Below are 27,949 nucleotides of genomic sequence, written 5' to 3'. Positions count from 1 at the left end.
GCTCGAGGGGCGGCGTCTCCTCTCCCTCCGCAGCAGCAGCGAAAGCGTCGAGGGAGCGGCCTGCTTCTCATATAAACTCGCGCTGCCCCTCCGCGGCGCTTTTTTCTTCTTGCGCTGCTGCCGCCGCCACCGCCATGGCCGGCTCCGCTCTTCAGTCGCTGCCCAAGCCTCGTCCCGGCTGGCTTTTGGCCTCCGCAGGTCTGGCCGTCCTCGTCGTGCTGGGGGCTGCCGCAGCCTGGCGCCGGCGGAGGAGCCTCTGTCCAGGGCGGCGGGAGCTCAAGCCGGTGGGAAGGGTTTCGGGCCTTTTCATCTACCCGGTCAAGTCCTGCCGCGGGGTGGCCGTGGAGAGGGCGGAGGTGACCGAGCTGGGCCTCCGCAACGGGGACCTGGGCGACAGGTGGGTGTGCAAGTCGGGAGGCGTCGCTTTTTCTTGCTTCTGTGGGTTCCCCACCCCACACCTCACCTCCCAGCTTCTCTTCTCACTTGCTTTCCTCCCAAACTTTTGGAGAAGCGTGTGGATAGGTGTTTTAAGAACACGCGCGTCAAATTTTTATCGAATTTAGATATCACCTTTGATCCCAGGATCGTGCGCCTGTTTACTGGGACTAAGTGCATTTTGGAGCTTGCTCCCAGGTAAGTGTGCAAAGGATCGAAGTGTGCATTTCGATGCAGCTAACCCCCTAGACGAGCTTGCGTAAGATTGTAGCTGTTTGCGCAAATCCTTTGCACACTTTCATGGGCATAGCCAGGATTTATGGGGGGGGGGGGGAGATTTCCTGTTAGTGGGGGCTGAACCTCAGTTAAGTACAGTGGTATCTCGGGTTAAGTACTTAATTCGTTCCGGAGGTCCGTTCTTAACCTGAAACAGTTCTTAACCTGGAGCACCACTTTAGCTAATGAGGCCTCCTGCTGCTGCTGCGCCGCCGGAGCACGATTTCTGTTCTCATCCTGAAGCAAAGTTCTTAACCTGAAGCACTATTTCTGGGTTAGTGGAGTCTGTAACCTGAGGTACCACTGTACGTATTTTTCTTGATTTTTTTGATTTGGGGGGGGGCAGCTGCCCCCAGTTGGCTACGCCCATGCACACTTCCACAAAAATCTTCTAGTACAGCATGCTTGTGGGATCTATTCCATTTATTTACTGGAACCCTGAGTGCCACAGTCGGAGCCAGTTGTGAAGAACATACAGTTAACAATTCCTGGATCAGGGATTTGTTTTTGAGTAGTAGAACTACAATGAGTTTACAGTCCTTCCACACAGAAGTCTAGCCCTATTGTAAAGTTGGAAGGGACCCTAGTCATGTAGTCCAATGTAGGAATCTCAACCAAAGCTTCCATGACAGATGGCCATCTAACCTCTGCTTTTAAAAACTTCCAAGGAAGGAGAGATCACAATCTCCTGAGGGAGTCTGTTCCACTGTCAGACAGCTCTTACTATTCAGAAAGTTCTTCCTGATGTTTAGTTGGAATCTCCTTTCTTGTAACTTTGAAGGCGAAGCCATTGGTTCAAGTCCTGCCCTCCAGAGCAGGAGAAAACAAGCTAGTTCTGTCTTCCACATGACAGCCCTTTATATAAATTGCTTGATTCACAGTAAAACGAAACTGCTCCAAGTGAGATAAAGGTTACAGCTGCCCGTGCCTGTTCTGGAAATAGGTTCCTTTAAACAGCACTTTGCTGTGAAAAAGAGAAGCACATACCATAGTCAAAACACCCTGAAAGTGCCAAGTTAAGCTTAATCTCCTTTCACTCTCCCACCCCCAACACACAGACTCCTGCCCCCATGAGCCTTTTTACATGGAAGAAAACAAGGGCAGTGGCAGAGGGTGGAATATAATGGCATTTTTACCTGGTTATGATGTGCAACTCAGACTGTGAGTAGGGACTTAACCCTTTTCTTCAGAATGTAAGACCTTTTGAATCTTGACACCTTTCACCCTGGCTTTCCTCTTCTCCAGTTGTACAACTCAGTACAGTTCTTGGTGCTGGCATTCCCTGTCGTTGGTGTTTTGCTTTCTGTCAGGCTGTATCCTGTCCCTCCCGAAAGAGAAGTGAGCTTTCTCCACTGTGCAGTGGTACCTCGGATTACATACGCTTCAGGTTACAGACTCCGCTAACCCAGAAATAGTGCTTCAAGTTAAGAACTTTGCTTCAGGATGAGAACAGAAACCGTGCTCCGGCAGCGCGGCAGCAGCAAGAGGCCTCATTAGCTAAAGTGGTGCTTCAGGTTAAGAACAGTTTCAGGTTAAGAACGGACCTCCGGAATGAATTAAGTACTTAACCCGAGGTACCATTGTACTTACCATGCTTCTTTCTCCTTAGGGTTTTTGCTTGGCTTGCTTCTTTCCCTTTTAACAGAGCTTTGGCAAACAGAAAACACTAGAGGAAGCTCTTCAAGACATGGCATTAAACATTATCACCTGCTATTTGCAACAGATGAAAGTGCTGTTGTTAAAGGGGCAGCTACAAGGGCCATTTCAAAAACTGACAAGCGTATTCTTCCTCTTCTTTTGCCTGCTTCACCTTTCAGTAGAGCAAAAAAGTATTGTGGCACCATGAAGACTGAAATGTATGTCTTAAGCTTTTGTGGGCTACTGTCCATTTCCATCAGATGTATAAAGCCTTATCAGCTTTCAATTTTGGTCTGTTTCTAACTCAGGTGTTGGCTTGTAATAAAAGAAGATGGACATACAGTGACCGCTCGGCAAGAGCCTCAGCTAGTATTGATTTCTGTCTCCAGTGAAAATGGCTGTTTAACTCTGAGAGCTCCAGAAATGAAGGATCTTCGTATTCCCGTCCAACTGTCGGTCAAAAACCCAGTGCAGAATTGCAGGTGCTTTAGACTTCTCTATATGTCACCTCTTAGTTGTTGTACATAATTCTTAATATTCCCCTCCCCACCAAGCTACAGCAATAGAGTTGGCTTAAAAGGCAATCCTCCATTTAAAAAAATCTTTACAATAACCACAAAATGACACCAGTAAATGTCATTTATTTTTGTGCGATGCAACTGATTTTCAAGTTTTGAGCCTTATTGTCCATTCTGAAGTTACCATAAACTATGCTTCTGTATGTAGAGGTTTTCTATATTTGACCCTAAACTGCTTTAGGAAGAGTAGTTTTTGAACATGTGAAGTCCTTGGCTTTGTCTATGTTTTCTCTAATAGGGCAAATGACAGGTATGGGTTGGGAATTCCATTTGAGAAAATGATTAGCTTCTCCCCTTCTCCAGCATTGTAGTATTAATTATTTTAATTACAGTTGTTAGGAAAGATAGTACTGATGCCTCCCGCAAATCTTGCAGGCTGTTTGGCTTTGATGTCCAAGGCAGAGACTGTGGAGAAGAAGCAGCTCAGTGGATCACAACTTTCCTGAAATCAGAACCATACCGTTTAGTTCACTTTGAGCCGAACATGGTTCCTCGGAATTCAAAAGATCTTATGGAACCTTTCCGACCCACTGATAAGGTTAGAAAACAACTTTGTAGTGATCTTTGGAGTGTGCCACAAACATAGTTTTGTAGTGTGAATTTGCTTTTCAAAGGTTATATTCTTTTGTCTCATGAGCTTAACCAACCAACCAACCAACCTACTGTTGGTTTAAGTTGAGTAGTAATGACCAATATAAATGGATTGCAGGCAAATAAGTTATATGTGCAGGTTGGTGCTGGAAAACCCCTAGTACAAGCTTAAAATAACTGGATTTTGGCTCCAATAGAATATTGTTTGAACAATGGCATTTGCTATAAGAAGTTTTTGTTGCTTTAGTTAGATGTTGCCTTTACATTAACAGATCCTTTACATCCTTTGCTTATCCTTTCCCACCGTTTTATCATGTCTAAACTTGTTTTCCAAAGACCGGCTTGACCAAACTAGTGACCTCTGCCTTTGAAAAGCAAGTGGGAAATTCCTACAAATTTGGTGGCTGTTGCGTTGAGGGATACTAAACAGACAGGTGTTTCTAGTTGTCAAGCTTTCTTCAGAGATAAGCACAATGTTGATCACTTACATTAAACTGCAGTCCATGAGCCTGATAATCTCATTAGCTAAATGCTGCTCTCCTAGTTCTCATTCTCATTTCATTTTTAATTTGTATGCTGCCTTTCTACATAAGGCATAGAAATGGGGGGGGGGGAGAATAACAAAGATCGCATGTCCTGCAGCAATCTGATTCAATACAAATAATTCATAATGAAAAATGTAAATATAAAAATAAGCAACTAAAGTAGTCCTGTTCCTGGGAAAGTAGTTGTTTATTTATTCAATAAATTTATAGACTGCTTTACAACGTAAAGCTATTGAAGCAGTGTATATGCTAAGAACAAAATAGAATATGGAAACATATTCTGAAAACAATAAAATAAATTCAACTAACCTAAAAACAATAAAACAATTCATACCAGCTCTAGAAGCAACATGACAATTTAATCAGAGATGAACTTGATTAAATGACGTGAGTTACACCCGAGGGAAAGTCTTCCTAAACAAAAATGTACACACCTTAAGTCCCTATTATACCTTTAAGCTGAGTGTTTTCTCCGTGTTGGCGGCTGCATGTGGTGTAAGGTGCTTGTGGTGTTTATTTTCCCAAGCTTTTTATGTATTGTAACTTATTGTGTATTTTATTGTTTCTGTAAATCTCCCTAGAAGCCTTGTTAAAGGGTGGTATATGGTTTTTAAATAAATAAAATGTTGGCACTTGTATACAGCACTGGGGATTTTCTTGAAAAAAAAACGAATTGCAAAATTTTCCTATGCAAATTGGAAAAATTGGCATAAGGTAATTTGCATCAGAAAGTTTCAGTTTCTATTGGGAAATTACCCAGTGCCCTAGAGCAGTGAAGGAGAACCTATCCCATGGGTCTAATGAGGCATGGTAGATCCCTCCCCATTTGGCCTACAGCAGGCATAGGGAAACTCAGCCCTCCAGATGTTTTGGGACTACAATTCTCATCATACCTGAGCACTGCTCCTGTTAGCTAGGCATCATGGGAGTTGTAGTCCCAAAACATCTGGAGGGCCGAGTTTGCCCTGGCCTGGCCTACAGTATGGTTTGGTCCCAAACCACACCCACCTGATGTCATGACAGGTAAACCCACAGAGCCGAATTAAAAAGGGGAAAGGAGGAGTGCACTTAGAGCATGCTCCTGATTATTTCTTTGAAGCTGAATTACCTGATGGGCAGCTCTGTCAAAAGCTGCCTGTGGGATGTTTGGGAATTCTGGATCCAGCCCCTTGGCTCCAGTTTCCTACCCTTGCCCTATAGAGTGACCTAGTTTAGCATGTTTGTTTACTGGGCTAAAGACTTTGGAACTGCTACTGTTGCCCAATACTTCTGCAGTTGCCATCAATTAATTGCTGCTATTTGAACTTTGAGAATGCTCTCTGCCACACCACTACTTGTATAGTATTCTTGAGAGCCATTACATTTACTATCCGCTATAAATGGTCTAAAAAAACCACCATCACACAACATGATTCCTTCACAAGGAGGAAACGCTTTTTAATCATTTTCCAAGTAGCTACTAGCCCAGGGCATTACATACAAATCCAACAGACCCAATACTAAAACTGAAAAATCTTTGAGAACCATTTCCCCTATAAAGGTAAAGGTACCCCTGCCCATACGGGCCAGTCGTGTCCGACTCTAGGGTTGTGCGCCCATCTCACTTAAGAGGCTGGGGGCCAGCGCTGTCCGGAGACACTTCTGGGTCACGTAGCCAGTGTGACGAAGCTGCTCTGGTGAGCCAGCACCAGCGCAGCACACAGAAACGCCGTTTACCTTCCCGCTATAAAGCGGTACCTATTTATCTACTTGCACTTAAGGGTGCTTTCGAACTGCTAGGTGGGCAGGAGCTGGGACCGAAAGAAGGGAGCTCACCCCGCCGCGGGGATTCGAACCGCCGACCATGCAATCGGCAAGCCCTAGGCACTGAGGTTTTACCCACAGCGCCACCCGCGTCCCATTTCCCCTATACCTGTGGTCAAATATTTTATCCACACCTTCTGCTGTAAGGGGCCTTTAATGGTCATTACCAATTCAGGCTGGCCTTTTAAGCAAACATTTAAATAATCGTTGAACTTTCTGATCCTTTTGTTTGTTTTCTTTTAAATCTGAGCTGTTAATAGTTTTATTCCGCCTCTGCTAGGAGGAAAGTTGTTGTTTTTTAATCACTGCATATGGGATGTTGTTTTTCCCTTTTTGTTCTGTAAGCAGCCCAGAGAATATCTGTTAATGGACAACCATGTACGTTTTAATCAATAAATAAAATGGCAATCAGCCACTGCCAGATTAAATGCTGTCTGTCTTGCAACAATCTCTCTCTCTCTAGATTGCCTATCCTGACTGTAGCCCGGTTATGGTGCTTTCTGAAGCGTCTTTGGAAGAATTAAATACCCGATTGGATAAGAAAGTTACAATATGCAACTTCAGACCAAACATTCTGGTCACAGGTTGCGGTTCTCATGAGGAGGTAATACATGGAATATCCCCCTCACCAAACAATACCTTTCCATTTGTATATGTCAGAGAGATAAAGAATTATATGACCTTCCGTGAATATTTGAAGCCCTGTATTGGGAAGCTTTTATTGTGTGATGTTCTCTTGTGTTTTTGTATATTCTGTTGGAAACAGCCCAGAGAGGCCGGGGCAACCTAGTCAGATTGGGGGTGGGGTGTGTGTGTTACAAAAAAAGCAAATTACCGTATTTTTTGCTCTATAAGACGCACCAGACCACAAGACGCACCTAGTTTTTGGAGGAGGAAAACAAGAAAAAAAATATTCTGAATCTCAGAAGCCAGAACAGCAAGAGGGATCACTGCACGGTGAAAGCAGCAATCCCTCTTGCTGTTCTGGCTTCTGTTGATAGCTGTGCAGCCTGCATTCGCTCCATAAGACGCACACACATTTCCCTTTACTTTTTGGGAGGGAAAAAGTGAGTCTTATAGAGCAAAAAATACGGTATTATTTTTAAACTGTCACTTGGAGCAAAGTACTTTTGTATTTATAAGGGTGCAAGTTTTTATATGCAAGTAGAACTCTTTAGTGCAGCCTTGGGCTCCTTCGGGAGGAAGGGCAAGGTATAAATTTAATAAACAAAAAATACGAAATGAAGCACATTCTACATGCAAAGCTTACAAATGACCTAATATTGTGAACACTATATTTCCACAGGATACCTGGGATGAGATAACTATTGGTGGTGCAGAAATGAAAGGTGCAATGGGCTGCCCCAGGTAAGCAATTTTGCATTGCATCTGAAGAAGCAAGGAAGTACTTGAGGTTGCTGTTATCTCATTCTGTTTCTTCATTACAGGTGTATACTTACTACTGTTGATCCAGACACTGGCATCATGGACAGAAAAGAGCCTCTTGAAACCTTGAAAAGGTAACAAAAATTTTCTGAGTTCCTCCTCCGTCATCTGAGCAGGTAGACTAATGATTGTGTGCAGCTCTCAAAATGTGATCATGTCTTGAAATCCTGGTTCTGTGGGAATTCTCTCTGCATTTTAGTGAGGCAGTAAACTTGCAAAACTAGACTAAAAATAATACATTATTTGTTGAACTGACCATTCTGAATGCTTACTAATATGAAATCTGTCAACAAAACAACTTTTAAGAGTGCAATGTGCTCTGCTTTTTCTCTTTAATGTTCCTAATGATCTAATGGTAATAGCTGAACCAACGAGTATTATTATATAATAGTAAACAACAAATTAATATTTGGAATGAAGCATGCCAGCTGCTTTTCTGGCCAACAAAGCATTCAGTAATGACAATAATATGTTGTTACTGTAGGTGAGTATGATGGCATGCTTGTTTAGGATCAAGATGACTAGTACAAGCCTCTACTCAGAAGTAACCCTCATTTAGTCCAGTGGTACCCATTCACAGATAAATGTGCAAAGAATTGCTGTGTGGTGGCGCAGCAATAAAACTACTAGCACATTTGGAAAGCTAAGTAGGGTCTGGCATGGTTTCAAAGGGAACATGGTCTGGGTTTCCTGCCTTGCTCGGGGTTGGTCTAGATGACCCTCCTTGTACCTCCCAGTTCTACATTTCTATGATTTGAGCTGAAACGCCCTAACACTTTGGCTCCAGCCTTATTTTTTAAAACTAGAAAATGTCTTGTGGCACCTTAAAGACTAACATTTACAGTATTAGGCACAGACTTTCATGGACTATAGGCTACTTCATCAGATGCAGATTGGACATGGACAGTAAACCTCAAAAACATATCCCATAAGAAATGTGTTAGTATTTAATGTGCCACAGGCCTCTTGGGTGTTTTTGCTGCAAAAGACTAACACTGCGTAATCCTCTGCAAAAATTTTAAGCAGTAGCTCAGTTGGTTAGAGCATGGTGTTGATAACTCCAAGTTTACAGGTTTGATCCCTGTATGGGACAGCTGCATATACAAGCATTTCAGGGGGTTGGACTAGATGATCCTCAGGGTCCCTTCCACCTCTAGTTCTGTGATTCTAAATATTAAAGAGCCTCTTAATTAAGTGTGCTTCATTTGCTATGTTTTTCACAAGAGCTCTGATTAATCAACAAATTTAGCCCTCTGACGTGTAAGTAAAACACTCGAAACGAAGGCCTGTTGACCTGAATGCAGCCAGTTTCCATGCAACTAGTGTGCAATGGAATTCTGAGCAGGTTTACTCAAAAGTTAAGACCTATTGATTTCATCAGTGCTTGCTCTCTAGTAAGTACGTTAATTTGGCAGTGGTTTTGTCACTGTGAGATGTCCTTTGCATCTATTCCCAAAAAGAGTTGTTACTAATTTGCCAATCATGAAAGTAACAAAGTGAAACTTTTTATATGTTTGGAAATCCTGTATTTCTATCAGCTTCTTACAAAAATGTTTTCTTAGTCACTTAACTTGAAAACAAGCATATTTAACTATTTTGTGGATGGCTTATTGTTCTCTACAGTTACCGCCTCTGTGATCCTTCGGAACGGCATATATACAGCACACACCCTCTCTTTGGATGGTATTTCGGAATTGATAAAACAGGAACAATTCAAGTTGGAGATATTGTGTACAAGGCAATCTGATGGTGTAAAATACATCATAAAAAGAACTATTTTGTACGTTTTTTATGAAAACCGTGCCAAAAATAATTGTTTGGGGGCCTTTTTAAATGAATCTTTTCTACCTTATATGCAACAATAATAAATGTGGTGTTTTAAGACAAACCATGGGTTTATTTTATTTTTATGAATTTTCCAAATTTTCCAAATTATTAAAAATCATACCAAATTAAATTAACATAATAAAATATCTTAAAATCAGGTTTCCCACTTTTGTTCTGAACATACGACCATCATTTCTTCACATTGCCACATCATTTCTTGTGTAGAGTCGAGTTGACATCCTTCACTTGCCATTAAACATTCTTCAGCTGCCCTCTTTTTTCACCTTACTAACAGCACCTCCATTACATCTTATAAATAAGTAATCTGTTTCACATGTGCAGTCCTTCAGCTGCTCTTCTGGTCGACATAGCATTCAGTAATGACAATAATATGCTATTATTATAGGTGAGTATGAAGGCATGCTTGTTCAGATCAAGATGACTAGTGCTTGATTTATGAGAGTATCACTTGATGCTCTTGCGCTCATTTTGAAAAGATATCTATCTATCCATATTTTGCAAATTAAAAAGATACTTTTATACTATGGTATGTTGTTGTTGTTTAGTCGTTTAGTCGTGTCCAACTTTTCGTGACACCATGGACCAGAGCATGCCAGGCACTCCTGTCTTCCACTGCCCCCTGCAGTTTGGTCAAACTCATGCTGGTAGCTTCGAGAACACTATCCAACCATCTCGTCCTCTGTCGTCCCCTTCTCCTTGTGCCCTCCATCTTTCCCAACATCAGGGTCTTTTCTAGGGAGTCTTCTCTTCTCATGAGGTGGCCAAAGTATTGGAGCCTCAGCTTCAGGATCTGTCCTTCCAGTGAGCACTCAGGGCTGATTTCCTTCAGAATGGATAGGTTTGATCTTCTTGCAGTCCATGGGACTCTCAAGAGTCTCCTCCAGCACCATAATTCAAAAGCATCAATTCTTCGGCGATCAGCCTTCTTTATGGTCCAGCTCTCACTCCCATACATCACTTACTGGGAAAACCATAGCTTTAACTATACGGACCTATACTGAAATGTTTAAATGTTTCTTTGATGTCCTTGAATCTTCCTGCCACGCTTGCCATCCTCTCCTGCTACACCAGTGTGTCGTGCCAAACCCTTTGAGAACCACTGTGCTAAGCCAATGGTTTGGCTTCGCGTTACATGCAAACTGACTTCAGGTTTAGAGGATCAAGACTGAGAAAACACAAAAGGACAAGCGTTTGTGTTCAGTATCTTTTTCATTGCAACACAGCTAGCATTATCTTCTGTTGTGCGTAGTAGTGCTAAGCTTGTTTGGAATGATGCTCACTTATTCCAAAGTCCAAAAAAAAATATTGGCTGAATTTCAAGTTCTCCAGAACTATTCATTAGGCAAGACCATGCAAAAGTTGAGTTAGAGGGTGACTGGACAAGGGATAATAAACAAAACTTAGGCCAGTTGTTAAAGCCACAAGATCTGCTTACAGCCTGAGTTGGAAGTGGAGACAGCAGGCTCAGTCGTCTTCAGGGATGAAGAAAGAAGAGCTAACTATTGTTCCATTGGTTTGAAAAAGAATATTGCTGTACTATGTTTTGTTTTTCATCTTGTTCAACCACCCCATAAGTTGTAGAAACACATTGTCTGATACAGGGTTGAAAAGTTTGCCACGTTTTGATACTTTTTGGTTCCTCCTACCCTGTGAATGTTGGAGGTTGTTTCCTAAGCACCATGACTCCCCTTGTTCTTTCATGTGCAAAGAAGAATTGCACCAATTGCAATTGTTGCAAGTGATCTGATATGGGAAACATTATTTGAATGTATAAAAAGTGTCCTCCTTGCATAAAATCATTGGACTGAAGTAGCAGAGATAAATTATTTGAAAACATTGTCCAAAGTTTTTATAGTTGCTAGTAAACTGAACTAAATGTATACATGTGTATCTAATGTGGAGTCTCTATAGCTTTTTCACATGGTAAAAGTATCTCTGTGCCTCCTTTTCCAACTGCCCTGCTGCCTCATATCCCGGTGCTATTTTCTAGCAAAATGTACAGTGAAGCTTGAAGAAACTGGAATTTAGGTTGCAATCCTATACACTTCTGAGATTAAGCCCCATTGAATTAAATCGTGAACTTATACCTCAGTAGACATGTATAGGATTCCACGTCAAGACTGTAGTCTTGTGTATGCTCTCCTGAGAGTAAGCCTCGTTGACCTAGTAGGACATACTTCTGAATAAGCATACTGTACAGCCGATAGTGCTGTTAACTAGAAACCACCAGTCTGCGTATTCCTTTGTATGTGAAAATGACAGATTTCTGTCTTGGAGAAGAGTAGCAAAGGTTGATAGCTGTTAGAAGAGCAATAATTATTTCTCACCAAAAAATAAAAGGACCAAAATAGTGCAGCTGTATACTTTTCTTTCTTTTTTTAAGGCCTTTTATGGTGGTGAGAAGCAACTTCGTTCTACAACCAGTTTTAGTTCTGTTAATAAACGTCTCTCTGTGTTAGGGAGTTTAAAAACAAGAAGCAGCTTCAAATGACCCTCATAGTCCCTTCCAACTCTACAATTCTTTGTTGTTGGGAATAATTAACTATAAAACACATTTAAAGGCCTGGGCTATGCCAGTAGGTTCCAAACACCCAAGTAATCTTTCTTTTATATTTTACCAGATAAAAGATCTCAATAAGCTTAACTTTTATCTCTGAATTTTGTCACGGTAGTTTTTTCCTACAAAAACAACAGACTCTTAACAGTATAATTCCCAGCAGATTGTCACTGAGAGAGGGAAATATTAAAGGAGTTGAGTTCTTAGTATAAATGGTTACTTTTTCCAAAGCAGAAGTTTAATGTAGAGTGAAACACGACTCAAGCCCAATGTAATTAAATTTTTTTTTAATATACTTGTCTTAACTGCAGTTCACAAGGGAATTGTTCTGATCTAGCTGTGCAGTATCCCAATATATGTCATTGAGCAGCTCATAAATAGTTGATTCCTGCTTAAGCTGAATATACTTGTTCTAAAAACAAATCCTGATAGTCTTCTGCGCAATAAGCCCCAATTCAGGAAGTTTTTAATGTTTGATGTTTTAGTATGTTCTGATATATGCTTTGAGCTACCCAGAATGGCTGGGAAAATCCAGTACCAGATGGGGTATAAATAATAAAATTATTATTATTAAGATTCACCTTAAGGTTCCTGGGTGGGTTACAACATTGAAGCACAAGATTAAAAGGGTTAAAATTTCTTCACGATCACGAAAATAAGGTGGGTCTGAAAAATAAAACACTTCAAATGTCAAAAGCCAATGCAAAATGGTTCTTGAATTAGCATTGTAATATTTTGTTCTTTGAAGCACCTTCATGTGTTTTCCAGTCAATAAATTATTCCTCTACCTCAATATCTTGGAGCAAGGGGCTATAATGTATGCATGTATAGAGGTATTGCTCTAAAAAGGACTACTTCAGATGTGATTGTTTCCTTACATGTGAGTGTACATGACTACCTAAATTCTGTAGGCGGCTTTGGAAATTTCAGCTCCCCATAGGACTCTTTCATTTGATGTAAATACACTATGTTGTTACAAAGTCTGCCAGTATGATTTCCACCCCCCAAACCAGGCAACATGCCCAGATTTAACCTGAAGTTAGTTTTGGAAAGGAACAGTCAGTTTACTTTTCATATATACACACAAAGGAATGATCCCAAAACTGGAAAATATGGCATATTAATCAGTTAATACCCAACTGGAAGAAATGGATGTTTCAAGTGGAAGATGCACTTTTGCACCTATATGGGAGCTGCCTTCAGTGCCTAAGGGGAACTGGGAGAGAGGTGGACTGTCTTTAGTCTCCCTCTCTGCCATTTGTAGTGAAATAATGTGTGGATTTGGGAAGGTGACAGAATTAGGGCATCTACAAAGTCCCATCCATCACTGTGGGTACCATGATGTATAATCTGGTATTCTGGCTGACCTGAAAGGAAAGTGGCAAAGTGTTCCAACACAAAGAGTAAAAACTCATTGATTTGTTTTTTTTAGGTCTCTGCCTAATAACTTTTTCATGTTGAGCCCTGAAAGTGGAGTGTTTCTATTCTTTCAGCTGTTTTCTTTGGGAGGGGTGTGTGTTTCCTCCCTCCCCAAAATACAGCTCTCTGGGTTGCCAAGAAACCCAACGGTGAGAGGAAGCACACATGCACACGCTTGGGTTGCAATCCCGTAGGCACTTACCCAGGAGTAAGTCTCACTGAACTCAATGGGGCTTGCTTTGGAGTAGGTCTGCCCAAGAACGCAATACCAGCTGCCATAGCGTCTGGATAAAGGCGGGGGCGCCCGCCCAGCGAGAAGCTGGCAAAGGAACCGGGCCGAGGGAGGCATGGCCCGGCCTAGGCCCGCCTCGGGTTAAAGTTCTCCCGCCTGCGACACGGTTTCCCCCTCGGCAACCATGGCCGCGTCGCTAGGCCGGTTCTCGATGCCTGCGCTGCCGTCCTCCCGCCTGGCCTTGTTCTGCGCCTCGGTCGCCGTGGTGGGCCTGGGAGCCGCCGCGGCCTGGCGCTGGGGCCGGCGCCGCGCACGCCGAGAGCTGGTGCGGGTGGGCGCCGTGTCCAGCCTCGCCATCTACCCGGTCAAGTCCTGCCAGGGGCTGCCCCTCGAGAGCGCCGAGCTGACCAAGCTGGGCGTCCGCAGCGGAGACCTGCGCGACAGGCAAGGAGAGGGGGTGGAGGGCGCAAGAGCGGGAGGGAGGGAGGGAGGCGACGAGGCGCCGCTTCCTTTCGAGAGTTGAGGGGAAGGAATGTGGGGCCGGGGCGGAGGAAGGGCCGCGTGTGTGGTTAGTCCGTCCTGTGGCGACTTGAAGACTAACGGGCTTCTAATGGCACCATAAAGCTCTCGCGGACCGCTGCGTCCGCTTCCTTCTCCCGCGCGCCTGTGCAGGCCGCTGCAATTCTTCACGCGTGGGACAAACTTGGCGCGCAGACAAATGAGGCCAGTTTAGCGCCTCCCTCCCTTATTGGCGTGAGAACCGTGTTGGTTTTGGGGTGTCTGCGCGTCGTTTTTTTGGGAAGGGGGCGGCCCTATTGCAGCTGCTACCCGCGCGCAACGAAGCTTCTTAGGACCCTTGCGCCTGCAGGCGAAGCCCGTTCTGCCCTGAGTGCTGCTGCTGTTGCTACACGTGTCCCAGAGCTTCAGTCAGGCGGTGTCCGTGGGGAATTACAATCTGGAATTCTATGACGTTTGTATTAAATTTCTATACCGCCCTTCATCCGAGGATCACCAGCTGTTTGCAATATAAAAACACAAAAATGCATAACATAGTAAGGTAAGGTAAAGGACCCCTGGACGGCTGAGTCCAGTCAAAGGTGACTATGGGGTGCAGCGCTCATCTCACTTGAGGCCAAGGGGGCTGCCATTTGTCCACAGACAGCTTTCCAGGTCATGTGGCCAGCATGACTAAACTTCTACTGGTGCACGGAGGACTGTGAGGAGTTCCAGAGTGCATGGAAACACCATTTGCCTTCTTACCACATCGGTACCTATTTATCAACTTGCCCTGGTATGCTTTCGAACTGCTAGGTTGGCAGAAACTGGGACAGCAACGAGAGCTCACCAATCGGCAAGCCCAAGAGGCTCAGTGGTTTAGACCACAGCGCCACCCGCATCCCTTGCATAACATAGTAACAGCGACAGCAGCACCACCCCCAGTTGAAAAGGCCTTGTTGTTGGCATCCATCTGCCAATGGAGTGTGCCTTTGGGGTTGAAGGAGAATTACACTGCCAGTGGGTGTAGAGACCGATAGGGGGGAGACATGTTTTGTTGCAGCTGGGTCAGATGAAGGCATCCAGTTGTGTTCTGCAACAAACCACTTCATTTATCAATAAGGATGCTTGCTTTGATAGTGTGTTAAAATATTGCTATAGGTTTATAGGTGCTAGCATATGGGGCATCAAAGCTAGACACATGTGCATTTAAGCCAGACCCAGTGTGTAATTAAACTGTGTGCTAGACTTAGCTAATACCTCAATTAAGCTAAGTGTCAAAAGCCAATTAAGCCAGGACATGCCTCCTGTGTGAGGTGTTACTTTGGAGTAATGAATCGTTAGCATTTCAAAGGATGAAAGGGTAAATCTCATTTGCAAATGGGTGGGTTTCCTCCCTCCCTCAGCTGAGAGTTTAGTTCATAAATACAAGGCCAGTGTTTTAGGTAGGTGGCAGTTTAGAATGGCAGTAAGGAGCTAAGCAATGGAGTGGCAATGGGCTGGAGCGAGAGTCAAAAAGCAGGATGCTGATGTCTGTTTTGGATCCAGTGCTGTGGCTATGGGGGAAGCCAGAACCTCTTGGAATGTAAGCTGGAGATCCCTCCATGGTAAACTCCCCTTATAAACCTGTATAATTAAACCATATATCATAAAGACACCACAGTCTCTGTTGTGCCTCGTGATCTAAATGGAATCAAAGAATGCAGATAAGCACTCCTTGTAGTCCTGGAATCTTACACAGCTTGGAGATTGGGGTGGCAAGTAACAATATTTTTCTCATGGCCTGTCAGCAATTTAGGTATAACAATTAAAGGATTAACAATTCTCTCTATGTTTAATCATAGATTTTGGCTCGTGATTAAGGAAGATGGTCATATGGTCACAGCTCGGCAGGAGCCTCGCCTGGTTCTGGTCTCTGTAAATTGTGAAAATGGTCTCTTAATCCTGAATGCTCCAGAAATGAAGGAACTGACCATCCCTATCACTGCTCCTAAGAACAATCCAGTGAAGACTTGCAGGTGATGAATTAATAGGTTTTAGTCTCTCTCTTTTTTAACCGGGCTGAAAACGTTATTTCCACATATTGTTTTCTCTTTGCCTTCTTGGCCTTTGTTGTTAGGTGTCACATGTCCCTAACTGTTCATGATGGTACTGAACAAGAGTCCAGTATCAAAGACAAAATAATCTGTGCTAGGACCTCTCTCTTAAAACCTGATTCATGATACTCAGATGGTTATATCAAACATATTGTTTTAATTATGCAGACCTGATCACCGTGAGTTCCGCTGTTTTGAGATTTTTCTAGATAATGTTTTATGGATACTCCAGTTTGCAGGAGGTTGGAATAGATTACCCTTGGGAGTCCCTTCCAACGCTATGAGTCTATGATTCAAATAAATAAAGAAGTAATAAGGCCCACAGGCTAATGTGCCCTTCTTGATTCATTTGTGTTCCCTACCAGAATTCCATTTCCCCCTTCTGTGCTTTCCCACTTCAAGGTGGGAATACAGTGGTACCTTCAGGTTATAGACTCTGCTAACCCAGAAATAGTACCTCGGGTTAAGAACTTTGCTTCAGGATGAGAACAGAAATCGTGCTCTGGCGGTGCAGCAGCAGCAGGAGGCCCCATTAGCTAAAGTGGTACCTCATGTTAAGAACAGTTTCAGGTTAAGAATGGACCTCCAGAACGAATTACGTTCTTAACCTGAGGTACCACTGTATCTTAAGGCTTACCCAAGTTCATCAAAAGTAGAAGTTTGAATAGGACAATGCTTGTTTACTAGTTCTGCATTGCTCGTCCTCTTTGAAAGCACATGATGCAGCTGGCACCAACTTTCCCATTCAGCTAGCTAGTAATGTGTGCTTCATCCTGGAGAATAAAAGTCTTTAGTGCTACTACTGCTCATCTCAGCAGGAAGGAGTAGAGATGGGGGTGCAGATAAAAAGAGGGAGCTAATAGTGATGAGGCCTTGTGATGTTGAGAGAAAAGAAGTGTATGTTAAAAGATTAGAGCACAGGAGGGAGGGCCAATAGAGGGATTTGTTTTTCTGTAACAAATTTAAATATTCAGACACACCTGAAGTGGTGTGAAGAGAAAATGCACAAAGGTGTGCAACGAGAAAAATAAAGTGAACAGCAAAGGGGTTAAAAATAAAACTGGAATAAAAACACAACAACATGGTTCTCTTGAATTAGTAAAGTGGACCTGAGGAAGATTTGAGTTGTACTCCCTTACAAGAATGTATTCTTTTCAACTGAGGATAAAACCAACGTCCTTACAATGGTATTACCTTGTGTAGCACCTGTCTCCATTTTGTAATTTCCAACAGGGTGTTTGGGCTTGATATTCAAGGACGGGACTGTGGTGATGAAGTGGCTCATTGGTTCACCACTTTCTTGAAGTCAGAACCATATCGGCTGGTACATTATGAGACCAACATGGCGCCAAGAAAATGTGAAAAGATTCACAAACCTTTTCAACCTAATGATGAGGTTAGATAAATAAATATTGTTTTATTGTGAGCATTAATCATTTGCCATCCTGCTTAAAAAAAAAATCCTTGCCATATTTTTACATCTGAATTGATAGCTGATTTTAAAAATGTAAGTCAGGACTAGCCTGGGACTAGTCATCATTCAGCCCGGACACTGAGGTCCAGCTCTGAGTGCCTTCTGGTGGTTCCCTTCCAGCGAGAAGTGAGGTTACAGGGAACCAGGCAGAGGGCCTTTTCAGCAGTGGCGCCCGCCCTGTGGAACGCCCTCCCATCAGATGTCAAGGAAATAAACAACTACCTGACTCTTAGAAGACATCTGTTTGATTTATTGTACTTTTAATATTCTGTTGGGAGCTGCCCAGAGTGACTGGGAAAACCCAGCCAGATGGGCCGTGTATAAAATAAAATAATAATAATAATATTAATAATAAATAATATTATTAATAAATAATAATAATTTAATTAATTTTATAATGAATGATTTTAGAATGTTGGATTATTTTGATTGTTGTTAGCCGCCCTGAGCCCAGCTTCAGCTGGGGAGGGCGGGATATAAATAAAATGTATTATTAATAATAATACATAAATAATAATTTACTTGGAGCCCTTGGCCTTTCTGAAAGAGGATGAGCCAGTGTGGTGTAATGGCTAGACTAGGACCTAGGTTTAAATATCTGCTCCGTCATGGACAGTGCTATTTTTGTAGGGGGGAGGAGAGGTGCCTAAACTCACCATGAACACCTCCCTTGTTCTCTTATAATGGCAATGGCACCCATCTGAGAACTGCTGGAACTGAGTTCAGGCTGGGGAAAAAGCCCTAGTCATGGAGTCATTCACTCTCAGCCAAACCTCACAGGGCTGTTGTGAGGATAAAATGGAGGATGAGGGGAACTGTGTATTCTACCTTGAGCTCCTTGGAGGAAAGGTGGGATGTAAATGCAATAAATAAACAAGTTAAAGTCTGAGAGACTGTTTTATCGATAGATAAGACTTCATGGGCTATTCATTGCATGGGATGTCACAAATTTTGGAACGAAAGAGGGAAGAGATTAAGAGGTGTAAACTGGTGGGATTTTCCAGAGCTAATAATAAATGGCATGGCAGCTTTTTGCTATTGCTGCTGAGGAATCTGTGGAATGTGCTCATGATGAATGCTTGAGAGGGATGCCAGCAAGATGCTTATTAACCTGCTATTGTAGTGACATTGGTAATATTTATGTATCTTTGCAACACAGGTTCCCTATAGTGACTGTGCCCCCCTCTTAATCATCTCAGACGCTTCAATGGAAGATTTAAATTCCAGAATGGAGAAGAAAATCAACATGCGGCATTTTAGACCAAACATTACTGTTTCAGGCTGTGGAGCTTATGAGGAGGTAGAGAAAATGTTGTTTGTCTCCCTTTGGTTTCTAAAACAATTCATCCAAAATGTGTGCATGTTTAAAAAGAAACATTTTATGCGAGCATTTGGAAAAGCACCTGAGCTATAGTGTAGCAACTGCAGTATACAGTATGTATCTTAGAATATAGACAGTTACAAGGATTTTATGTTGGCAGCATTTACAACATGTGTAACTGAGGAGAAAGCAATCATTTCCATTTCCAGACTATTTACAAGATGCACTGATTTAAATGCAAACGGTAAGATAGGCTTTTCATTGAACCAATTTGTATTAATGAGCACCTAACCTAAATGTTTCACTTGGAGTGACATTATCTCTGGTTTCATTTTCATTTAAAAATAAGCAATCCAGATAGAGGACACAGGGCACAGGGACAGAATTTTAACCCATTCCTTCCTTACCATGATCCTGAAAAAATATATATACAGCAGTAGAACTGGTGTCATTTTTTAAATTTAAAGTAATAGGCATTGTGCAGGTATATTTCCAAGCCCTAAAAGTGATGAGCTTCAATGTTTTTTCTGTGTGACATTTCCTTTTGGAAAAGGATCTCCTTCTTAGGGGCTTGCGTGCACATTCCACTTTATTCACTGGTTACTGTACTGGTTAATCTTTGCATAGCTAGCAGAAATATTAGCAGACAATTCAGCAGTCAGTACCCTACTCAGAGGCACTTCTAGTGTTGTGTGGTGCTGCATGGCAGCTACCCTAAGGGAAACTAGTATTCCCTCCATATAAACTTTCTTAGCATTCCTAGCAGAGCTAAGAGCTGGAATGCATATCGGTTTGTTATGGGTTTGCCTCTGACAAATAACACCTCCCATTTGCGTACACCTGCTGTTGAGATTTTATGTTCTCATTTTCTTTATGAGAAAATGCTTTGCATTTGGTTCCATATTGCAACCTTCTCAGCCAAGGTTATCTCACTTGGCCTTGAAATTTCCAAAAATATTTTTCTCTCTGCTGCCGCCGCCTTATTTCTGAAATGTTGCAGGTCAGGATGAATCAGGATTTTCCAGTGTAATATGGTAGAACATGCCAAATCTAGGCAAAAGGCACAGTGTCAAATCTCCCCCGCATTGTGAATGTTTGCACAATACTGCTATTATAATGATGATGATAGTCTCTGGAAGGCATTGTAACAATGAGGGTGTGTGTACAAAACAGAAACCTTGCTTATTTGATCTCTAACCTGGTTGATTGGTTGGTTCGAAAGACAATGGCTTTGTCTAGGGACAGGTTAATATCCCTTCAGCATTTTGGGGCACCAGCAGCTGAGCACATGGAAGGTAGAAATGCAAATCCTGGAAAGTTTGGGCTAGAGTCACAATGGGCCCAAAGCGGAAGCTAATAAGCAGTTTCACATTAAGGCAGTATAAGAGATCAACAGGGGTGCAAAGGTGAGATGGAAGCAAGGGTTTAAAATGAGGAACCCACTTAAATGAGGACAGCAAGAAAAAGTGTTGGGAAGTGCCAGATAGGAGGGCAGGGGTGTGGATTCTTCACCCTCAGGTGTCTCACCACAAAGGTGAACCAGTGCAGAGATAAGGAGGCTCCTGCTTTGAGGCTGATCCTGTAAGAGGGGCCTAGATGACCCTCGGGTTTCCTTCTATGACTCTACTGAATTATAATACAGCTCTTTTGGAGGCTGCAGCATGGTTAGTTAGTTTATAGTGGTAATATTGCCATCTTGTGGTCAAGTGTGGGAGAAGCAGCTTTGGCAGCATGTCTGAATTTGGCATCATGCCTGACCTAAATTTCGAGCTCTTAACTGGGAGTAAAAGAATGGTGCCTCTCTCCTTCAGATCCTTAAACAGCTCATTCTAACCAATGTGAACTCCTACTCCTTTACCTCACTTCTTCAGATCCTCCTCCTCCTAGTCCCTCTTCCTAGTCAACCCACACCAACTCTGCAACTGGCAGAGTGTCCACCCTGTGCCTAAACATTCAGCGAAGCCCTCATTCAACCCAAAATGACATTCAGCCTTCCCTCAGAAGCAGCTGCACTGATTGTCAAAATCCCACGACTGGCTTTCCTCCCACAAGAATGGGAACTTTTACGTAACTAGGCCATAGTGAGGTTGAGATTGTGCATGTACGCACACATATGTGAAGGTGACTAGCTATTTGGGGAGCCATTAGAGACTGAGGGGAAGAATGGCTCCAGCTTCCCCTTCATTCTTTCCCCTCCCCGCAATTCAGTTCTTCTCTTTCATCTGTCCTCCATAACCCTTTTCTTTCTTTCTTGTGTGTTCCAGAGTCTTCTCTCATGCTCTCTGCATCTACATGCCTGCTCCCTCCCCTCATTTTCCCTCCTGAAGCATCTACCCAGCTGCTCATATGTACACCATGTGTCCCTCTTTCTTTCCCTCTTTATTTACTTGATATAATGTAGGGACAATGAAGAAGTGATGATGCAGGGTAGTAGTCAACTAAGATATAGGTAAAGGTAAAGGGACCCCTGACCATTAGGTCCAGTCGTGACTGACTCTGGGGTTGCGGTGCTTTACTGGTCGAGGGAGCCAGCGTACAGCTTCCGGTTCATGTGGCCAGCATGATTAAGTCGCTTCTGGCAAACCAGAGCAGCGCACGGAAACGCTGTCTACCTTCCCGCTGGAGTGGTACCTATTTATCTACTTGCACTTTGACGTGCTTTTGAACTGCTAGGTTGGCAGGAGCAGGGACAGAGCAACAGGAGCTCACCCCGTTGTGGGGATTCGAACCGCAGACCTTCTGATTGGCAAGCCCTAGGCTCTGTGGTTTAGACCACATAGTTGGGATTAAAATCCATTGTTATTAATGGACCTCACATGGCCATATTCGGCAATATCAGCAGGTCTACTTTGATTTAAACTTAGCTGAATACTACCCACGATTGTTTTCACATAGGGGTCATGTAAAAAGCATGCAAGTCTCCAGATGTTGCTGAACTACACCACCCATCATCCCTGACCATTGGCCATGCTGGCTGGAACTGATGGGAGTTGGAGCCCAACCCACCTGGAGAGCCACAGGTTCCCTGTCCCTGTGCTATTGCAAGTTTTTGTCAGCATGTGGTGACTTTCAAGTTTTTTCATATCAGGTTGCTTCCACAAAACCACTTTATTGCATGAAAACTGGGTTGGAAAGGCCCCTTTTGATGCCTCTTCCACTTAAAAACCAGTCATGGGAATTTGGTTTTGAAGAATGTAATAACTAGCCTTTCTGGCTCAGAAGAACAGTCCATGTAAGTAACTAGCCCATCTGCTAGGCTAAATAATTCCAGATGAGGCAAAAGAAAAGTACTAATATAATCCTTCTTTCAGTCTTGTGGTTTAGCAACATCTGACCCTTTCATTAGAAAAAAAAATAATCATCTCCATTTTAGTTTTAAGCAGCTGCACATCAGCAAATAGGGGGTGAAATCTGTTGAACTTATAAGAAGTTTAGTATGAAAGTAAACCCAAATTGTTGCTTGATTTTCCCTTAGGACACCTGGGGCAAAGTTATAATTGGTGATGTGGAACTGAGAGAGGTGATGGCATGTGGCAGGTAAGCTTGGGGCTGGCAAAGGGAATAATCAGCTGTTGGATCCTGTTTCCTACAAAATGTCGTTTGCCATTGCAGGTGTCTTCTTACAACTGTTGACCCAGAAAACGGCATCATAGACAGAAAGGAGCCACTGGAAACACTAAAAAGGTAAAGCATGACAGCAATCACAAACAGTTACAAGTCTGGCATAGTGTTGGGGTGCTTCTCATTTATTGCTGGCAGCAAAATGCTGGTCTGTATCTTTTCCAGTGTTTACCTTTATGGGGTGTGGCAGGGGGATTGATTTGGGAAGGGAAAACTCTGTTGCCAATGACCTGCTTGTGATATCTCAATAACCCATTTGGAAGTTAGGCCCCTATCTGGAAACACCATTGCTCAGTAGATGAGTGGCACGGCTTCTGAAGCTAATCCTACGTACTGTGTTCCTTGAGACTTACACCCAAGTACCTTGTGTAGGACTGATGTGTATGCCACTTTTTAAAATTTAAAAATATGGGTAGTATGCATTTATGTCCATCGACTTTACCTTCCTGCATTACTGCATATATTTCTAGGCCTTCATACATGATGTTCAGCACTGAAGGTAAACGAGTTCACTTGACTAGAGAGAACTCAGAGTAACTTCTAAGTTAAACATACAAAGGATTGCTCCCTGAGTCAAATATCTTTTTTAACTTTTCGGTTTTGGATCAGGGTATTAAGAGGCAGCCAGTGATCTAGACTACCATTTGAAAGTCATTTCATGACTGAAACTCCTTCATCTTCAAACTGATGCTCAGAAAACAGGTATAGCTGCATCTAATGCAAGCAATTTGCATACAACTCCCCTGTTGCATGATATGCTGAAGATCCCATTTGGGGGATAAAAAGCAATGCAACAATCCTTGCCTATTGAGATCAATAAGGTGCCTTTACTGTACTCTTTTCAGCACCAGCTAAAAGCATTCCTCTTTAGACAAGCCTACACAGAAGCTTAGAAAGTTGAGGCAACTTTAATCTGTTTTAGTATTTTAACTTTTGTTTAATTTAAAGTAGGGTTGTAATTTTTCTTGATTTTACTGCTTCATCTTTTGCAAACTGCTTTGGCCCCCCCCCAATTGAACAGTGTATCATTTTTATGAAATATGCAAACAAACGGTTCAAATTTGGATCTGCTATGGGTCAGGGCTAAGCCATGTGGAGACTGTTTTTGCTTGAAACCTCTCCATGCTTATCTCAAATGTCTAGTAGTGTAATTTGCCAAGTCTCTGCACAGAACAGGGGTGGTAAACCTGTGGTCCTCCAGATGTTACTGGACTCCCAACTCCCCTCATCCCTGACCATAGGCCATGTGTGCTGGTGCTGATGGGAGTTGGGATCCAACAGCATCTGGAAAGGTTCTCCACCCCTGATACAGAATGTCTAAGACAGCACTGGTAAACTCTACATTCAGTTGAAGCTGATGGGAAACTTGATGCAAACCTGAGGCTCCATGTGGCAAGCCATGCTAGATGCAACAAACAGGGAGAGGTAGTCTTTCACTTACATAACCTAACATGTAAAGTAGCCTGAGTGTTGCCCACTGAAACACCACAGAGTACTGTTGCTATTACTTCTCCTAATATTGTTGTAAACATTTATTTAGCATCAGTAATGCTGCTTAGTTCTGTGACTGCCTCTCCTGGTATGTCCCACGGAGGACCTTACAGTCTTCAAACAAAAACATCTTGGAGGTCCCGGGCCACAGACAGGTTAGGCTGGCCTCAACCAGAGCCAGAGCTTTTTCGGCTGTGGCTCCAATCTGGTGGAACGCTCTGTCACAAGAGACTAGGGCCCTGTAGGACTTGACATCTTTCCGTAGGGCCTTCAAGACAGAGCTGTTCCACCAGGTCTTTGGCCAAGGCACAGCCTGACCCCCTCCTTTGGTAATTCTTCCCAGAACTCTAGCCCAATGGTTGCCACCAATTTGATTTGAACTGATTTTATAATGAATTTATTTTAGAATGCTGTTGTTAGCCGCTCTGAGCCCAGCTTCGGCTGGGGAGGGTGGGGTATAAATAAAATTTTATTATTATTATTATTAAGTATAGTACCCTTAGAAGAGCAGAATATGAAGGGCATTTTCTTAGTTAATTGTAGTACAGTTGTGCAACACGAATTAAATTATGCTGCAACAATTATTAATTCATTCACTCATTGCATTACATTTCTATACTGCTCCTCAGTAATTTCGTGTGTGCTTGTTGATTAATTAATTAACAGTGCAACTCAAACAAGAAGTAAGTTTTAATTGAATTCAGCAAGACTTACTCCCACATAAGTGGAGTTAGGATTGCAGTCCTAAGCATTATTTGATTAACCATTTCAGGCCAGGTCTGAAAATTAAGGGGAAACTTGGATTTTTTAAAAGTCAGTTTTGGTTCCGGCAGATTACCATAATAGGAAATGTAAAAGAGTACATTAAAAACAACAGTTACCTTCTTGCAATGAGCGTTAATTGAAAGTTATCTCATGCTTCCCTCAATATCTCAAAAAAGGCACCACTATTGATATTTTGGTAATATACAAATGTATTTAATTGTATTGTTTAATTAATCATCTTCCTCTAAAACTATTAATCAGCCAATAAGTCTTGCTTGGCTGACTGCTCTAATGATAACACAGAGGATCTCACAGGTTTCTGTCCCATAATCTGGTCTATCATATAACATTATCCGTCTAAATTTGCTGTAATAAAGCTTGAAGGTCTTATGCAGCACAGTCAGCGTCCAGGATTTTGCTAAGCCTTTAAGCCATTATAAATACAACTAAGTGTAAACTTTCAAGGGGGGCACCATAAATTTGGGCGAGAGAAGGTCTTCCGCAATCATCCCAAGAGCTCATCTGGCAAATGCAAAGTGCCTTCCTTGTCTGCGTGGGGAGAGTTTAGCATGACAGGACACTAAATCTCAGCCAAGTAAATGGTGAAAAGAAAATAATTCTCCTACCACTCTATCTCCACAATGTCCAAACAGCAAAAGTGATTCCTACCCCTCCATGCCCCCCATCAGTTACTTGACAAGCCCACAGCAGCCAGGGAAATAAATTTCAAAGTACCCAAGAGGTTTTAAAAGCCATTTTAACTCTTTCAGCTCCCTTCACAATTCACTTTTGTAAGACACCTTAGGAAAGCGAATGAGATGCTATTCTCAAAAGATGGAAGACTATGCACGTCATTTAAAGTACCACTGTTACAGCTACAGACTTGGAACGTCGCCATGCAAAATACTTTTTCTTGAGTCTTGTTGCCAGGATTAAAGCTGCTGTGTAAAAAGCAGGTGCCCTGACAACTGAGCTATGGTCCCTCCTTAGAAGAAGTGCAGGATAAAAATAAATAAATGTAAAACTGGACCCTATCAGCCCCCTCGAAAGTTTTTAAATGTGGGGCAGCTGTGTGAAGAAACAGTCACATTGTGTGGGTAAATTTAAAGGTAACAGTGTTTTTCTCACAATGTTCCCTCACAATGTAACCCGTTTCTTCACATGCTAACAGTCCTTTGCCATAATTTCACTAATAAAGGTCCTATTTTTTTCTTTGCAGCTACCGCATGTGTGACCCTGCGGACAAGCATCTCTACAAATCTGCTCCCTTGTTTGGGAGCTTTTTCACAGTATCTAAACTTGGAACCATTAAAGTTGGAGACCCTGTGTATAAGATAATCGAATGTTAGGAAGGGGTCAGAGGACTCTTTGCCTTAAAGTGCTTGTCTGTTCAGCAGTTGCAATGTTGTTATCATAGGGCACAAACCAGCCAAATTTCAGCATTTAAAAATTCCTACTGATATCAGTGAAAGAAATTTAAGCACCTATGTGTCTTGTTCATTCATGTGCCAAGTGTTTAGTTTTGGCTAATTTGTGCCCATACTTCCTGCCAGTTATAATTTTACTTGGCTTCTTAGAGAAAAAGACCTGCATTGTAATTTGTAACTCAGATTCGTATAATGTTACCAGATAATTGTTTATTACCAACATTTTGAATTGAACTCTTGAAAGATGCCGAAACTTTATGGGGGTGGAAACAGGAGTCATGTGGTATACTGTAAAGACTAACAGATATTTTTTTGTAGGCAGGATCACTTTGTTATACCCATGGTGTTATCTTTAGTGTCTCTCTCTTGTTTTTTGGTCACTGTTTTGGAAAGGCAGCATTTAAAATAGATAAATAAATATATATCTGTTAATTGATTATATCTGCACATGGCATCATAATGAACTATGTTAAATGTGTCCAGGCCTAATGTTTTAGACATGCCACAGCTCATAATTCTTACTGCAGAGAAGGCCATGGTCCTTGGAGGGCAATCTGAGTTAATCTGTGATAAATGGTAGACTGATGGATCAATGATGTGCTTGATAAGACTGTGCTTTTTCATGGGAACAGATGGCACCCACCTGCAAGTTCATTTGATTTGAATGAATAGTCACAATTAGAGAGACTGCAGTTAAAAAACATGTGATCCTTGTGTTGTATATGCATTTGAAGACACTTTGTAAAAGGCATTCTTGCAGTGCAATCATAAACATGTTTATTCAGAAGTTGAATTCATTGGGGCTTGCTCCCTAGTAAGTGTGCTTGTGATTGCATTTACTCGGGAGTAAGTTTTGTTGAACTGGGAGGTACTTCTGGGCAGACATGTGTAGGATTACACTGTTAGTGTCGCCTGTGAAAAGACCTAACTTTGAGAGTCCTTCCTGAAAACCTGAACAGTAGATTCAGCTGATACTTAAAAAGATGTACTGCTAACTTTATCAGCAGCCCAGTGCTGCTCCTCCCAGCACAGAGAGACATTTTTAAAAATTAAGGCCAGATCTAAAGAAAATGTCACACAGTGCTTAAACTATTAGATGGACACTCAGATCAATCTGTAAGGAGTTTGGGGGTGGGGAAGGTGTGAATAGAAATGGCAAAATGCTCGTGTGCCAATTCCAATATTAATTTTAGTGATCTAAGTTAAAGTGGAAGGCAAGTGTAGTGAAATACCAGATAGAGTGAACCCCTAGAGTCCATTTTGGGGGCCTAATCTGGCCCCAAAAGCCCAACAAGTTCAGTCCTAAAAAACAACTTTGTTCGGCCCTCACGCATGTTCACTTCATCAAATCTGGCCCTCTTTGAAAAAAGTTTGGGCACCCCTGCCCTAGAACAAAAAAAGAATGAAGTGAATATGCTCATTCTTACTTCCACCCTGGGGTTTGGACTTTGCAGGTGGGACGTCTATGCATGGCATTGCATTAGCCTCAGTTATTAGTCCTTGCATAAGTAGACTGAGGTGACAATTCCAATCTTCTTTAACCTGGGAGCAAACCCCATCAAATCCAACGCAAGTTTCTTATGAGCATATACAGTTAGGGTTACACTGTGAGGCTGCAGTCCTACACACTTAACTGGGAGTAAGGCCCTTGAAGGTCAAATGGTGCTTACTTCTGAGTAGATATACATAGGACTGCACTGTTTGGCTGCAATTCCAAAGCACTTATTTAGGTATAAGTCCCACTGAATGCAGTGGTTAAGAAGGAATCACTGCAGCCCAGTGATGGTAGCATTCCTCCAAGTTTTGCATGGACACCATATATTAATTTATATGCCCAAGGTATTTAGATCAGGCATAGGCAAACTTGGCCCTCCAGATGTTTTGGGACTGC

At 42.4% G+C, this 27,949-nt stretch overlaps 2 protein-coding genes and 1 long non-coding RNA gene across 5 annotated transcripts; 2 read left to right on the top strand and 1 right to left on the bottom strand.

Annotated features, from left to right (window-relative positions):
* The first annotated feature begins 8 nt into the window (after positions 1–8).
* Positions 9–9,200, top strand: LOC128411111 (mitochondrial amidoxime reducing component 2-like). 2 transcript variants are annotated; one of them, XM_053383141.1, is made up of 7 exons: positions 9–397; positions 2,658–2,831; positions 3,303–3,465; positions 6,330–6,470; positions 7,173–7,234; positions 7,315–7,386; positions 8,936–9,200. In XM_053383141.1, exons 1-7 carry the CDS (start codon positions 135–137, stop codon positions 9,057–9,059), a joined length of 999 nt encoding a protein of 332 aa, XP_053239116.1. In that variant the 5' UTR covers positions 9–134; the 3' UTR covers positions 9,060–9,200. The 2 variants fall into 2 exon arrangements, with proteins under 2 accessions (XP_053239116.1, XP_053239117.1); XM_053383142.1 differs by lacking the exon at positions 9–397 and adding an exon at positions 1,674–1,872.
* On the bottom strand, positions 1,117–13,437 carry LOC128411115 (uncharacterized). The gene is made up of 2 exons (XR_008329690.1): positions 13,339–13,437; positions 1,117–1,675 (listed from the first exon to the last, which is right to left on the bottom strand). It is a non-coding gene; the product is annotated as an uncharacterized LOC128411115 (long non-coding RNA).
* A 4-nt stretch (positions 13,438–13,441) lies between these two features.
* On the top strand, positions 13,442–26,497 carry LOC128411109 (mitochondrial amidoxime reducing component 2-like). Of its 2 annotated transcripts, none has more exons than XM_053383139.1 (7): positions 13,442–13,812; positions 15,708–15,881; positions 17,193–17,355; positions 18,593–18,733; positions 22,230–22,291; positions 22,367–22,438; positions 25,851–26,497. In XM_053383139.1, the coding sequence occupies exons 1-7, from the start codon at positions 13,553–13,555 to the stop codon at positions 25,978–25,980; spliced, it is 1,002 nt and encodes a 333-aa protein (XP_053239114.1). In that variant the 5' UTR covers positions 13,442–13,552; the 3' UTR covers positions 25,981–26,497. The 2 variants fall into 2 exon arrangements, with proteins under 2 accessions (XP_053239114.1, XP_053239115.1); XM_053383140.1 differs by lacking the exon at positions 13,442–13,812 and adding an exon at positions 14,319–14,425.
* The last annotated feature ends 1,452 nt before the right edge of the window (positions 26,498–27,949 follow it).

The sequence above is a fragment of the Podarcis raffonei genome, chromosome 3 (genome assembly GCF_027172205.1).
Source record: "Podarcis raffonei isolate rPodRaf1 chromosome 3, rPodRaf1.pri, whole genome shotgun sequence".
In the NCBI taxonomy this organism is placed as follows: Eukaryota; Metazoa; Chordata; class Lepidosauria; order Squamata; family Lacertidae; genus Podarcis; species Podarcis raffonei.
This window is presented reverse-complemented; position numbering and strand designations above follow the sequence as displayed.